Raw genomic sequence first — 16,752 nt, 5'->3', positions numbered from 1 at the left:
AAAAGTGCAGAACAGGCTGCACATCAAATAAAAGTTATGCCAACTTAGAATGTTGGACCTAAGAGAACAGATGGGAGCTCGAAAGTAGTACTTGGTGGTCCAACTAAGTTCGAGATTAATGAGACCATAAGACCCATGATTAAGGCATAGTCTCTTTAACCCTGCGATGCCATTGGGCAGGGCAGGACAGGGCAGAGTTAGCTTTATGAGGTGAGGCACTATAGCATCAGCTAAATCTTTGTTGACCTAGATGATGAACAGTCTGGTATGGATTTCTTGATTTATGTATTCATTTAGAAATAGATGTGTAACACTCTTTGTCTGGCTTCTCAATCAAAACCTATCTATTTAGATTACCTTGCTCATAGATATGCTATTTCTAGCTTATTTTTTGGTATCAAACGTGTAAATCTTGTGTCATGTCAAGGTAATGTTCCTCGTAGGGATTATTATTATTATTGTTTTGGTAAATTGTGTCCCTACTGAGTTAATATACCTATATTCAGGACTAATATACTCAGGAGGACACAATCTACCAAAACAATAATAGTACTTAAGCTGGACCAAAATCAAGACAGTTAGTAAGCAAAAATGTTACTTTATTTATGTGTTGTTTGTGTATATACAGTCAAACTTTTGTTTTTGAACATAATTTGTTCCTAACAGTTATTCTAAAACCAAAAAAATTATTTCATAAGAAATTATATAAATTGAATTAATCCATTCCTGACCCCCAAAAAAAGCGTTTTTTTACATTTTTAGCCTTATTTCATGCTAGAATGCCTACAAACACAATGTAAAATTGTAGATAATATAATACTTTATTATATATAATAAACTTTTGTTATTTAATTTGACTTAAGCACTTTTAAAGACAAATTCTTGGATGCCACTTATATTACTTGAATGTCAGTTAATGTGGTTTTTATTAATTTAATTTAAATTCAACCGTAGCACATACCAAAAAACAGAAGTAGTAACTTTCTTGCAAGCACATTGAAATCTAATTTAAATAGCAATGTTATCGGTGATTCGTGTCATGACATCTAATGATGAAGGTGATCTCAGCACCACTAATTTTTGAATCAGTAGTTCTGTTGCTAACTGATTGGGCCGTCAACTTTCTTTAACATAGGAAACGTAGAGAGTTTACTGTCTGTCTCTCTCTAATCTGTGATTGGCTCTTGCTGAGTAGTTTGTTTAGCAGCTGAGTTATCATATGGCAACTGGAGCAAATATGAATTTGAAATTCTGTTTGTGAACTGGTTTGTTTGAAAAGTGGGTTGTTCAAAAACCTAGACTTGACTGTATTTAAAAATTTTCTGAATATATGACATATGTTTAGTAGCAACCTTCCTGTACTGTGGTATATATGCTGCTATTCAGTCCAAATGTTTCCAGATTTGTTTGTAGTGTCAATGCAAGAGAGCACTATAAGTACAGTACAATAAATATTTTATCCATTTTCCATAGGTGGTTTATTTCATGGGCAAGTTTGAATATTTACTAATTTTTTAGTGTATTTATTTTGTATGTTATGGGTATTTGGAATGGATATATCTATGATGAATGTGATTTTAGTTTGTTTGTCAGTGAATATGATGTCTAGTCTGTTCTGATGGATTGTTTTGACTGTGATCATTGTTTAGCCACAGTATATTTTGTGCATGTTATTTTCTAAAACTGCAATATATATTTGTAGTACGATAGTTGCATTTGTACTAATATGCTTATGTGTAAGCTTTTGATATATTATATTTACTTACATTGACATAATCAAATAACAATCTGTATGTGCTGAATGTTTGTAACTTAATGTGATATGCTGTACAGTTTTATGCATAATGTGGCATTCCTGGCAAGTGTTGTCTGTAAGTGTTATAAATTTTAATATGTGTTTTCTTAGTAATAAATACACTGAATACTGGATAATATTTAAAACATGTACACAACCAAAAATCCAGCTCATAAAACAATGATAGAGAAAAGAACATTTTCAATTGCTTTTAGCAATCATCCTCAAGTTAAAGAACTTATTTGGAAATGTATATTAGAATAGAACATATGATCGAATTTAGCAGTTTTATATATTATATTATCAGCGCCGGATAAAAGGGCGGGCAAGCCGGGCGACTGCCCGAGGCGCCAAATTTTGAAGAGCGCTGATATAAAAATAAAATACTTTTTACATTCATTATTTTTTTAGATTTTATAAATTAAAATTGATCATTTTTCATGAGACATCGATTTTTTTAGCAAGCAATAAATTGTTTTTTCTTTAATAATACCAAATAAAGGTCACAACGCTAATTATTTTATTATTGTCAACAGATATAAATAATATTACAATTATTCAAAGAAAACTATTTGTATAGTCAGAATTCATAATAACTCAAAAAAAGATTAATAGACAAAAACAAAAATTTACTAATTAAAATAATGAAACCTAAGAATTTTTATGGCTTTTATCACACAACATTGATGCAGACAAATGCTTTTTAATCTCTAAAAAGTTTATTTTTATTTATTTTGAAAAGATAATTTGTAATCAGTATCACGTATCACAACAATCTACTCAAAAAATGGACGAGATCAAATTTATAAATTACAAATATCAACAAAATTATGAATAGTCAAAATGATACTGGTGCCTGTCATACGCCTTAATGGTTAAATAACTTTGTCTTTCTGTAAACTTTGCATTAACAACACTTGCCGTGCTTTAAATAAATAAATTTTTTACACAGTTCTGTATTGTGTAATTTTGATTTTTTGCCTTTTTTTACTTTTTTTTTTAATTTGCAGTAAATTTGTATATTGTATGAAAGGGCGCCAAATTTTGTTTTGCTCGGGGCGCTCAAAACCCTAGAACCGGCCCTGTATATTATATATCAGCAATTTTATATTTTAAATTATTACATTCCATCACACATTCTATTCTGATATACATTTCCAAATAAGATTTGAACTTGAGGATGATTGCTAAAAGCAATTGAAAATGTTCTTTTCTCCATCATCGTGTTTCATAAACTGGATTTTTGGTTGTCTAAGTATTTTGTGTTTTCTTAGTTTTTTCATTTAAAACTTTGTCTTGTATGACAATCATAAACTCTTTCATTTTCAAAGAGCCAACCAGCAGTTTGACACAGTTGTTAATGTGATCCTGGCTAAGATCATTAAGTTGCCTACTATAGAGCTCCTTACAGGTCCAAGACTATCTAATGTGTCTGTGTATTTTATGTATTGTTCTATTTCAGGTCAGTTTCTTATAGATTTAATGGTTATTGTTTTTTTCTGACAGAGTTAGAACATTATGTAATTGTGATATTTCTTGATATGATGTCTGGTCTGTTGTGATGGATCGTTTTGCCTGTGATCATGGTTTGGTCATAGTATATTTTGTGCATGGTATTTTCTAAAACTGCAATATATATTTGTAGTACAATAGTTGCATTTGTACTGTGTTTTGTAGAAATAATCTTCCAATGTTAATCGGTCTCTGTAATCCAAACACTTTTGGTAGACGTATCTCACAGCAATTTCTGGTTAGCAAAACTATTTTTTATTTACAATTGAACTACATACGCATTCCAGGTTGGTATAATGTACTCCAACCCCTTCTCAGTGTTTTCACCATTTTATAAATTACAAAAATATGCTTAAAATAGGAGGTGGGAGGGCAAGCCTTCCCCATCCCCAACATAAACAGTTAAAATATTTTCCATAGGTATATAATAAACACTGTTAAAATATCAATAAAAATAAATAATTGGCATACATATGTAGAGGCTTGCTACACTTACAATATATTAAAATAACCGCACCAGGATTACAAAACCCAAAACCAAATGGGTTTTGTAATCCTGGTGCGGTTATTTTAATATATTGTAAGTGTAGCAAGCCTCTACATATGTATGCCAATTATTTATTTTTATTGATATTTTAACAGTGTTTATTATATACCTATGGAAAATATTTTAACTGTTTATGTTGGGGATGGGGAAGGCTTGCCCTCCCACCTCCTATTTTAAGCATATTTTTGTAATTTATAAAATGGTGAAAACACTGAGAAGGGGTTGGAGTACATTATACCAACCTGGAATGCGTATGTAGTTCAATTGTAAATAAAAAATAGTTTTGCTAACCAGAAATTGCTGTGAGATATATCTACCAAAAGTGTTTGTTTGGATTACAGAGACTGATTAATATTGGACTCTACTATACAGCAAGCCAATTATATATTAAGGAGAAATAATCTTGCAATGCCTGTATTTATTTGTAGAGATTTATTCTATCCATGAAGCATTGTCTTCTCTCTTTATAAAGAATCAACTTTTGTATGGAGGAGTTAGGTTAAGTTTGTTATGCTTGTTAAGTTTTTATTTTCTTTTTGATTTGCCTCTGTTCTGTTGTATGAGTCCAATACATAACTTCAAATGAATGTGTGAGTATTATTTTTATAATATCTAATTAATATTATGTAATAAATAAAAACATTTTGTTATTTGGTGGCCATATTGTATTTTTGAAACTGCAGTTTAAGGGATTCCATCTCAATTATTTTGTGTTATTCCATTTCACTTGTTTTTTAATTTTATTTACAATGAACTGCTAATGGAAATAAAAAAGAAACAAGAGAAAAACAGAATATTTGAGACAATACCTTCTAAACTGCATACAGGTAAGTGTCATGATTTCAATGGCTACTTTGGAGATATAAATATGTATGGTGGTGCAAGTTATGTTTTATTTTTGTTCAAACAATGTTCTGAAGGATATATGCTGTTGCAGCAGTTTTATACGCATGAAATTATTATTAAGTCTATAAACTATTTTAAGTTTATATGAATCCTCTGAAAATATAGAATAATCATAATTAGTATTCCTATTTAATTTAATCTGAAAGGATGTGTATCTTTCTAAATCCAATCAAATTTTTTTATGTGATGAAAATAGGATGATAATGCCAATTACAAAGTTGTTGTGCATAAAAAAATATGTACTACAGTATTACGTTTTAGTGTATTATAAGTATCAAGTGGGATTCCAGTGTGATAACCGACAGTGAATGAAAAGTTATTTTAGTTTCGTTTTTGCGAATAAAACAAGGACTACAAACACATTCTTGATAATTTACAAATTATTCTTTACTTCGCTATGTTATTAGGTTCTTTATACATTGGATCCCAATGTGTAGGCAGTAAATATACAGAGCTTTATATACATGAAAAAACAAAACTCAATTCTTATTACAAGTGCTTATAACTATACTTAACCTACTTACAAACTATAACTATAAACTATAAAGGGAAATGAAGTGAATAATATAAGGATAGAACAAGAGGAAAGAAGAAATACCCGGGCTTTTCCTTTGATGCTCTGTAGTACTGGGCAGGGCTACCTGTTGACTCTTCTACCTTTGTCACTGACACTTTATTCGGTTCCTTCTTCTTTTACTTATATATATATAGTTTATCTCGTTGATAACTCTTTTTTCTTGGTATCGTCGGCGTCGAATCCGTCCGATATGATCACTAGTTCTATGGGAAGTTCTTGACTTCCTTTGACGAGTCGAATGGCTTCCTCTACTCAACCTCTCTCGAGTTACACTTTGTCAAACTCCTCGTTCTGATCTGAGTTCTTTTTTCTCAACCTTCCTTGTCGAGAGCTGAGGTCCTTCTCTCTTTTTCTTCTATATTTTTTTTATTACTCTTCTTTTACAATCTTGTATTTAAATGTTGTCTTTCTAGTCAGAGACATCACTCCCCACCAGGTGGTAAAGCAATTAAGAGGGGAACCTTTGATCCCTGCTCCTACCTTCTCTTTCCCTTTATTTTATTGCTTTATTCTTTTACAGCATTGTTTTTCTTAGTCAACAGGTTAAAGATAGAGAAAGAGACAAAGGAAGCCTAACTTAAGAGCCATTTAAGCCTAACTTAAATTAAAGAATTTTATTAATAAAAAAAATAGTAATATGGCCAATGGCCACACCAGAATGTGTCAAATATGAAGGTAAATGCTTCATTGCATAACACACAGTACAGTACATCACTGCAGTGTGGGAATGTGCAGCTCTTTTCACTAGTTACGTTTATATCATCTGAGTAGATGAATTACATGCAAAATGCATGCATTTGTTTAATGACATAAAGTTTGAATATGATTTCTGATACAGAAATGTTTCTTAATACTGTAGGAAATTCTCTCCTTTCCTCTATATTAAAAGGAATAAAGAGTATACACTTTATTCTACTTTTTACATTTCTCACTGTGTATTGTTTCATCAGAGTACATTTTTTTCTGAATGATGTATATCACTTATTTTTCCTGTTGGCTAAGTAAGAAAGAAAAAAGCAAGTATAGTTTTGACAAGAAATTGAAGATTCTAAGGCTGCATGGAAAAGCCTGGTAACTTATTTTTTAGTAACTTGTTCTTTATGGTGTCTCATCAACCATTTTTCCACTTCTTTAGAGTAAGCTTCTTTTAGACATCCAAAGAAATTTCAATCAGTTGGCTGCATTTTGTGACTGGCATGTGGTGGCAGCATGTACAAAGTGATGAAATTGGCTCTGGCAAAAAGAACAGTGTCAAGTGAACAGTGCAAAGAATGTCCATATTAGAAAGGTAGGGTCTTTAGCTGTTGATTGACTATGGTGTGTTCTTTTATTCCTCTGCGTAACTTTGTGTGAGTGACATCTGTTTAAAAATTACTGCAAAACACATTCCTAAATTCTGGTCAGAGTGCACGCCGTCGAACGGCAAAAACGACTACTTGTAGCAGTAGTTTACGAGGAAAGCAACATGGCGTCCTCCATGGCTCAAATAGTTTTGTTTCAGAGTCCATTATATGGTTTTATGAATGAAAATTTAGAAGTTGTGAAAGCGCAAGTTAGTGCACATGGTGATGTAAGCGTTTTTTCGAATTTTTTTTTAATGGTAGCCGGCATTCTAATTTTTTTCGTGGCTGTTTGGAATGCTCTTTCAACAAATAATCCATTTTATGGTTAAATTTTACAATTGGGACCTTTCTTTTGACTTTAAAAGCTCATATTTTAGAATTATAGATTCCTCCATCACAATACTATTGAAAGTGTGCACACCGCATCTTTCTTTCTTTCATTGTTGTTCCTAAATGCCTACAAACAGCAGCGCACTCTTGTAGTAGCAGAGACGCAGAACCACTATTAACGAACGCGCCTTATTTTCAGCAAAATTATTCAGCCACTTAATGAAGCAGTCTGTTTATATATAACCAGAGTTGGATATCATCTTCAGAATGCCATACGAGGGCACTATCGTAGTTGCTGGCATAAGTTGCTTTCCAGAAAAAATTAAAACAGGAAGTATGTAAATTCCTGAAACTGATTGCCCACTTTTACCTGATGCAACTTTTATGACAGTCTTTTTTGCCCTTTGGAGTGTACGCCTTAGATGACTTTTTTTGTTTTGGAATCGTTGTTATAGCAAATTCATCCATGTTGAAAATCTTGTGGCTAAAATTTTTTTTCTTCATAAACATGTTTCAAATTCTCAAAAATGCACTGTGCATGTATCAAACTGAATGACTCAAGTTTCAGTTTTAGGTATTTGCAAACTAAAACCATGTTGTCTAGAAAAATCCTGGGCTTAGTCTTTTCCAGCTATCATTTTCACTTTGTTAAGGAATAGTGACAATTGTTTCTTTCCACAAATTGGTAAGCAATTATCAGTTTCAGTTTAGTTAATATGTAGTATCTTCCATCCAAATCATAACTGTGATTAGCAAATTGTTATTTTAATTCTTCACTAAAACTCTTTTGAATTGTCCCAAGGGCATTGGTAGAGTTCCTTGAAACAATGCAAGAAATCCTAATGAATTTGTAAAACAAATGTCAACAGACCTACAAATCTTTAAATTTTTTCTTTTTACAATTTTCAGACACTTCCTCAGGGTACATTGTGGTACACCAAATACATTTGCCACTGAATGCTTGCTTTTTCTATCATCAGTTTTTTTTCTTGCTTCTTTCAGACTTTCTTTTGTAAAGTTTAGTTTTCAATTAGTTTTTCTTTTGTTTTTTACCCATGGTTTCTGTAAGAATGGAAATTGGAAGTTAAAGACTATCACTTGGAGGATAAGAATAGGTGGTGGAAAAAAGTATGTGCATACTCTTGTTTGGCACTGCTATGTATACTTTTAAAGACCAACCACTGCCGAATTATCGGGCTAGAAAATGGCTATAGTAATATTAATAATTTAAGATAACTTGGTACTAGAGTTATCTTAAATTATTAATATTACTAAAGCCATTTTCTAGCCCAATAATTCGGCAGTGGTTGGTCTTTATGTATAACGGGTTAGTTGTTGTTTATTTGTATACTTTTACCCTCTGAAACAAAATTTCACAAATTTGTCAATAGAGTACAACTTCAGGCAGACACCAACATGAAAGTTACCTCACGCTTTAGCTTTATCCTCTATCTTTATTCCTTCAAATGCTTTAACTTCACAACCTAAGCAACAAAATCGAGAAAGCTTGTGGCCTGAGTCTGTAAAGTCATTACTGGAAACAAAACAAAAGTTTACTAATCTATCAATGCCCTGGTGACTCACAGATCAACAAAAGTTGGTTCCATCATATTTTGCCATTAACAGCAAAATGCATTCATGGAAACTTCTGCAATTAGTATTGCCAACTTTGAGAAATACACAGTGCATTTTATCATCCTCCTCTCTTCTAATTATCCTTATTTTAATAAGGGTTTAAAATTATTAGCATAGTGTGAGACTGACAAATGTAGGGATATTAAAATATATTTTCATATAAAATTTATTTATAATTTTAATTTTTCTTATAAGAAAATGTTTCTTATTTCACTCTTTCTTTGTTGTCAAAATTTTGATAAATAAACAAACTGTATAAAGTAAAAATTATAAACAGAAAAGACACAAACATATCTCCCCTCATTCTCTGTCCTGAATTCTGATGCATGTATTAAGAAACAAATTACTTTCTGCTTATCACAGTGATGTATAACATACAAATGAACAAATTTAATAGAAAATATTAAACACTATTAAATAAAACAATGCTAACCTAATCATGATCTTAGCATTATGTACAATGTCATTGTTAACCTAAACTTAACAGCATATTTAACCATCTTGCACTGTTTGTGTTATGCAGTGATGCACTGCTACACCTCTCCTTTGTAGGTTGTGCAGTGGATGTTGTATGTACCTAACATATTTAACAGCTTGATCTCATTTCATATTTTAGAATGCACTAAATGGTAATACTGTAGTATGTAGTTTTTCATGCATAAAAACTGTAATGGACAGTGTTTTCATTAGGGATTGAGATTACAACAGCCCTATTCAATATAAGCACTGAGGGGACAAAAATTCTCATAATAGTTTAGTGCATGTTCAATATAATGTAGTATGTATTAGCAAATGGGCTTCAATTTGAAAAAATTGTAGACCTATAAATTACCACTGTCGTTCTTCTGTCTGTCTTTCCTTAATCTTGAGAACAGAGTTAGGTAGATAAAAGTCAAGACCAGATGTGGAAAGCATGGTGGCAGGAGGTCCCATTTAGCTATATACAATATTCCTTTGCATTGGAAGTCATGTTATTTCAATTCAAAAATTTTCCCCTGAATTGTGTTAGATAGTTGACCAGCATGACTATTTTTAAAGGAAAAGTATGATGTATTGGGGCAAGACACTACTAATTTGAGGTAAAGAGCATATATTTTAAATTAAATAAATAAAAAATATGATCAAAAATTGCAGCCTGGCATTGTAACTATGTCAATAAATAATTGCTCATTTCTCTATGTTTTGAAATAATTTGCTGGGGAAAGATTTTTATTACCACTTTGTATATGTATATTGGAAACAAAAATTGAGTTTTTTTAAATAATATATTGTTATTGAAATATTTTTAAAAGTAATTAGTGACTTTTACAGTTATCACAATAAAGTTAATTACATTTTTTTAAGGATTTTTACATTAAAATTTAATTTTTATTTTGTATTTACAGGTTTAGTATTTTTGCAATATAGGAGTGAAACCAAACGTGCTCTTTTGCCAAATGAAATAACAACATTGGATACAATAAAAGCCTTATTTGTTCGCTCTTTTCCAAAGCAATTAACTATGGAGTATTTAGATTCACCTCACATTCGTATTTATATTCATGATCCTTCCAAAGATATGTTTTATGAGTTAGAAGATTTGAGGTAAATATAAATAGATTATAAAATGCCATTGTATAAAATTAAATCTTTCCTTTTTCTTACTCTGCTTTAACTGAATGTAGGTTCAACTTTTATTAGATTTTTACTGAAGGAAAAATTTCAGTTTATTAGTTTTTTTGTTCTTTTCATTTGATATCTTAAATACTTAACTCCACAACATACCAGGATGAATAAATATGACTCACATCAACCTTTAACCGGTGTGAATACGATTAACATTTGAGTGATGGATGTTTTCGTAACACCTTCTGGGCTCTTCTGAATTAAAAAAGAAGCCTGAAGAAAAGCCCAGAAGGAGTTATGAAAATGTTTACAACTCGAATGTTAATCATATTCACACCAGTTAAAGGTTGATGTGAGTCATAATGATATCTTAAATAATGTTTTATTTTATCTTGGTGCTAGTATATATATTAAATTTTAGAAATAAATAAAGTAATTGCTTTTTTTCAAGAATTTATTTTTATTTTAGAGTTTTGTCATATCTTCGTTTATGATTTAATGCAGATTCTTAAATTATTTTGGAACAGGACTCGAACCTGCAACTTCTGCTTACCATGCAGATGTGTTGCTAATTATGCTACCAGGACCTCCGGTCTGGTTTCCTCATGAGCTTACGTTATAACCATTGACAGTTATTATGTTATAACTATCAACGATTGAGTGCCTTGGGGAATGTTTACAGGATGTGGGCACTGGATGCATTCTTAATCGGCATTGTAATAACTGTCGATGGTTATAATGTAAGCTTATATATGTTGGAAGAGGAGATTGGACCGGAGGTCTGGGTAGTGTAATTCGCAACCCATCTGCATGGTAAGTAGGAGTTGCAGGTTTGAGTTCCGCTCCAGGCTGATTCTTTTCTTCCAGTAGTTTTAAATTATTTAAAAATTATTTAATTAATATTATAATTATTAAATTTATCAAGAGATGGCACCTAATGCCTAACTCTATTGCCAAATTGTCTTATAAATTATTAATAGTATAGCCATTTCTAGCCCAATAATATTTGGCAATGGTTGGTGTATAGCTTTTACAAAAAATGTGTAATTACTTCACTCAATCACTTCATATTTAATGAAATTTCCAATAATGGTCAATGTAGATAGACTTAAATTATTTTAGGATGGGTGTATGGATGGGCAAGAAGATTTTAGGATGAGTTGGTGCTGACTCTTGCCCACCCTATTGCCATCCATGATTGGAGAGTCACACAGCATGAATTGTTCTCGGTATTTATATTTGAGGGTTTCTGGTTTATATATATCTATGTAGATCACAATGTATCAGTTCAAGTACTTCTGTGATATGTGTGCACAATTTCTTTGAGAATGTCTCAGTACACTTTTATTAAATTGCATTTTTCATCTGCACATATCAATTAATAGGATGCAATCTTCAGTCTTTAGTCCATTGGCACGCCGTCCTTGGAAGCGGTGGAAGTGCCACTTTCCTTGTATTTTGTAAAATATAAATACATATGCACAATTAATATTTCATATTTGAATGTACTTTGAATTAATTAAAATTTATATTTTATTATAACCACATTATGTATCTTATTTCAAATTTCTATACTACTTGTGAAAAAAATGATACGATTACTATTGTATATTCAAACATAAATTCATATAGGGATATTCCCAATGGAAGCACTGTATTGTCTAATACGGGACAGCTTCCTCGGCAAAAATATAAAGCAGCCAGATTATAGGCATTTGCACATGCATTTTACAGAGCACCAACCTCATGTGGTTTAGTTGGTGGAAACTACACACCAAAATATTGTCTAATGCTTCCAATGATTCTATCCAGGACCAGTAACTGCTACTTTGGCAGCATCATTTACAACTAAATTTATTGAATGAGATGCACATGGTACAAAAAAAAGCTCTAGAATTTATATTCCTTAAATTTACGATTTATGTATCCGCTGTCATAAAAATAGGGTTATTCAATGTTTACATTTGTAACAATGAAGTTACCATTGAAAAGGTTAATACTCATTTTTCAGTGGTTGAGTCCAGATTTTTGATGCTTCACTCTGTATTGCAAATAAACCAAATAATTGAGCCATATAAATCATATCACATATCATATATTTATATTTATAGTAAGCAATCATCTTTTTTACAAATGATGGTTTATTTTACAAAGTCAGTGTAATTTTTTACTTATAAAAGTATATCAAAATATATTGGGCTTTGCAATAAGTGTATTGCGAACCCCAATATGTATAAAGAAACATAACCAAGGTGATCGTTGCCTTAAATAATTGGGCTATAACTCCACTAATTTAATGATTAATACTGAGTAATTTGCTACTAGAGATAGATGTTAAGTGCCATCTCTTAACTAAATTAATAATTATAATTTTAATAATTTATTAAAATTACAATCTGGCAGATTGTAATTTTCTTCCAGATGATTCTAAATTATTTAATAAATTATTAAGATTATAATTATTAATTTAGTTAAGAGATGGCACTTAACGTCTAACTCTAGTAGCAAATTACTTAATATTAATCATTAAATTACTGGTGTTATTAGTTTGATTATTTAAGGCAATTGTTTGGTTATGTTTCTTTTTACTTATATTTTTAAACACTATTTTTAAAAATGTCTGTTTACAGACTTTAGTTTTGATACATTTTATTGAAATTTTTCTAAAATCAATAAAATGGAATATATAAATTAAATTTTTACACAAAATTATTTTAAAAATATTTAATAAAAAATGTAATTTATGATATAAAAAATATTAATAATTTTTATTTTCCTGTTAAAACACGCACGTGGTGATTTGTGATCTAACAAAGAGATGACAAGAAATACAATAAAAACGTTTTTTATTTCACCCGTGGTCTTTACAATAATCAGGATTCTTATGGATTCCGATGCTCCTCGTAGTCCGTTCGTGCTCTTGTACGATCAATTAACACTAAACCCAGACAGAACGGTTGACGCGATTCCCGCGACAAAAAATTAAAAATAAACGATCAATATAAATCTACCGCGGTACAAAGAAGTCTTATATCTAAAGAACTAAAAACTACTTATGCTAACAAATAAAAAGGGAAGAAGGAAAAGGATAGAGAATAGGACGAGTATATCGATAGAATAAGACAAGAAGGGTACCCAAAATTGGTGAACACTCTGGTGGTGGTGGTGGCCGAAATATTTCTTTCGTGAGGGTTGAGGAAAAACGACGTAAATATCTTCAATCAAAAACTTTCCTATAACTTTCCAGAATTCCTGAGATCAAAATATTCAGTCTTAGCTTGACTAATGTCTCTCCAACTGAGGCTAAAACAGTCTGGAGAACACTACACTGCGTCTTCTTCCTTCGACGTCCCAGCTAAAAGTAGCTTATCCTTTCTTACTTTTGCCCTCAGGGTTACCACCTTTCTTTTGTGTTCGAAGTAGGTGACTCACCACCCATACTAAGAAGCTTCTAGAAATTGAAAGACAAAAGAATCGAGAACAAAGAAGGAAGAAAGTATAGAAATATATACATATATATTAGATATATACAAATAAATATTGGGGTACTACCACATTCCCCTATCAAAATCAATGATAAATGCAAATGATAGAAATTCTGTAATATCACTAACTACAGAGTGCAGCTTTCAATTAAATATAATTAATTGTTTAATTTTGACTTTAATTAACATATATTTTATTTTAATTGTAAATCTTTGTACACTTTTTATAATAATGTATTTTTTAGAGATGTTAGAGATAGATCAGTGTTACGGATATACGAACGTGATGTCAATGGTGGTGAAGCTTACAGTACTTGGGAACAGGATGTTAGTTATTTCTCTGAACCAGAATTTGATTCAGAATATCAAAATCAACATATACATAGATCAAAGGTATGAAAAATAAAATTTACTTTTAATAAACTAATTAAAATTATATTAAAAATTAGTATTTGAAACAAACATAATAACTAAATAAATTTGTTGAGTTTATTAATTTATAGGAGCAAATCTAAACATAAACTACAGTTTAGATATGTATTTAATTTAGTGCAGACAGTTTTGGCATAGCTATTAATGACTATTGAAAGTTAATTATCTAAAGATGAAAATAAGAAAATATAGTGAGTGATCATGCTGTAATTTAGACTGATACTCGTTTCTGTATTTAGACTGTTGTTTTTAATTATAGAGCATTTGTAATAATTTCTAAATTAAAAATATATGAATCAATTTAATAGATATATTTAATCAATTTCTTATTAATATAATTTCATATTTCAGATAAGGAAAATTGCTTAGATTATTTTTACTAATGCTCTAGTTTGAGCTATAAAAATATCTTATAAAGATAAATGTTTACAAAATTGTTAACCTTTTAAATACATGTTTGCTTTTAGTAAACTATAAAAATTCATTGGTAATATCAGAGAGTCTGTACTTAAAATATATTTAAAATAGCCTGTTGTTTTTCATTTTGTGAATCATTTCTTACTTCTTTTTTTTTCTCTCTTATTTTTTTTTATTTTTAACTCACTAGGGGCAAGTAATAAAACCACAGAACACTGGCTGTTAGAAATATTAACTGTTTGAAGATTTGTCAGTTGTTATGACAACCAGTTTAAAAAAAAAAAGAATTTTTGTGTGTTCAAAATTGAGAAAAATTAAGATGAGCTGTTAAAAAAGAGAGAGCAAATCAAACACTGGCAGTTGTCATGGATTTTCACTTTACGATTAGTCTGGCAATGTGGAGTTCTCCAGATATGTCTTTGTATGTCTAACACCTAAATAACAGCTAGTTTCCCAATGAAAGTCTTCCTGGAAAGACATCCCTCCATCATGTTGTATTGCCTTATACTATCAAACTAACCAAATGTTTATTTTTTTTATTTTCACTTTTATTATATTCTTTTTTGGAGGCTTCTGGGCTTGTGCTCAGGATGCTCCTCCATAAATCTAGCCAGCTATTAATACAACTTCTGCCTCTTTTCATTTAGTCACTGCTATTTTGTTAAGAACTAGCTGTTCTGCTAAGGCTACAGCCATTTTTTTTTGTTTTTTAACATCCACCTTATGCTCTTTTAGTTTCTTGTTGAATGTTTTTATATACTCCCAATATATTCCTAATTTTGATCTCTTGACTTTTTTACACACAATTTTCTGATCTTTCTTTCAAGTGGTGTTCTTCATTCCCAATAGTCATAAACAGTTGGGGTCTAATTGTAACTACTGTTATAAATATTCCATTTAACTTACAGCCTTAAAAACTTTAAAATAAACTGTGTTTTTAATAAAGCAATGTTATTTATGTTCTACATTTTAATTGGTCCTGTTTTGGTTTTATTACTATTATATATTGTTTTGTATATATTTTTAGTGATGTTTCAGATGAGTTTGATGGATAAGAAAAGCTAATTGCTACCTGTGTAATATAATACATATTAAAATAATAAAATAAAACACTTACTGGAATATAAAGAATCAAAACAAAACACCTTGGTATTTCCAGCAAACAAGTAAAATTTAATAAAATAAAAACGTTTTCGACTATTTTTAATAGTCCTCTTCAGTTAGACTCTTTAAATTGAAAATGAAACATAAAATAGAATGCTTCTTTAAAAAGAAGAATTAGAACAAAAATAGAATGCCAGCAATAACATCATTTAAATATAAAATAATAAAATAAAAATAACATGAAATAAAAGTAACATAAAAATAGTACAAATTAAACAGTAAAATAAAACAAAGTATTAATATAATTAATTGTTGTAGTAAAAAGATTTCCATGCACTAGAAAGACTATCAGCATCTCTATGGTTGATGCAACCTTTGGTATTATGGGCCTTGTAAATCTCTAGTTTTTCAATGTATTTAATAAGATGTTTGTTAGTGGCAATTTTAATTATGGAAGCTTTATCCCAATAAATATTGACATCTTGTTCTTTTGCGAAGGCTGCCAGGACAGCACTGTCCAAGTGTTTAGTAATTGAATATTTATGCTCCTGCAACCTTTGTTTTAAAGACCTCATGGTAGCTCCAACATAAACTAACTCTGAATTAAAACGGCAGTCAGTTAATGGGATTGAATATACTCCTGATGTGTTGTTTCAATTTAGTTTCAACTTATCGTTCCGTAGAATTCTGTAAATCGTAGGATTACGTCGATAGATCATTTTAACATTGTTCTTGCGAGCTATTTTCTTAAAGATGGAATGTAGGAAAGGAATATAGTTGAGAACTACCTTTCGGTCTTGGTTGGTGATAGTAGGATGTTTATTTGTTGGATTACAAAATTTATCAATAAGAGCGTTAATCTCACGTAAATGATATCCCTGTTGTACAGCTATCGTGCGTATGTAATTTAGCTCTTTATATGTGTCATAAATACTTGTACAGTGGGTATAGGCCCGTTTTATCCAAGATCTAAAGGCTGCATGTTTAAAGTTGCTGGGATCGAATGAATTCTTTGGAATAATAATAGGAAGATAGCTAGGCTTTCAATAAATGTTCGTCCATAT

General features: G+C 30.5%; 1 protein-coding gene across 11 annotated transcripts in view; it reads left to right on the top strand.

Annotated features, from left to right (window-relative positions):
* The window catches only part of LOC136978689 (coiled-coil domain-containing protein AGAP005037-like), a 526,382-nt gene that overhangs the window by 327,539 nt on the left and 182,091 nt on the right, over positions 1–16,752 (top strand). For all 11 annotated transcript variants that reach the window (XM_067274447.1, XM_067274453.1, XM_067274444.1 and 8 more), the window contains 2 exons: positions 10,031–10,229; positions 13,981–14,128. In XM_067274447.1, the coding sequence (XP_067130548.1) occupies positions 10,031–10,229; positions 13,981–14,128 (347 nt within the window). The remainder of the gene's footprint in view (positions 1–10,030; positions 10,230–13,980; positions 14,129–16,752) is intronic.

Source organism: Centruroides vittatus, unplaced genomic scaffold (genome assembly GCF_030686945.1).
Source record: "Centruroides vittatus isolate TY-2023 unplaced genomic scaffold, ASM3068694v2 contig_549, whole genome shotgun sequence".
NCBI lineage: Eukaryota > Metazoa > Arthropoda > Arachnida > Scorpiones > Buthidae > Centruroides > Centruroides vittatus.
The sequence above is the reverse complement of the archived record's forward strand: the minus strand, read 5'-3'. Positions and strand labels throughout refer to the sequence as shown.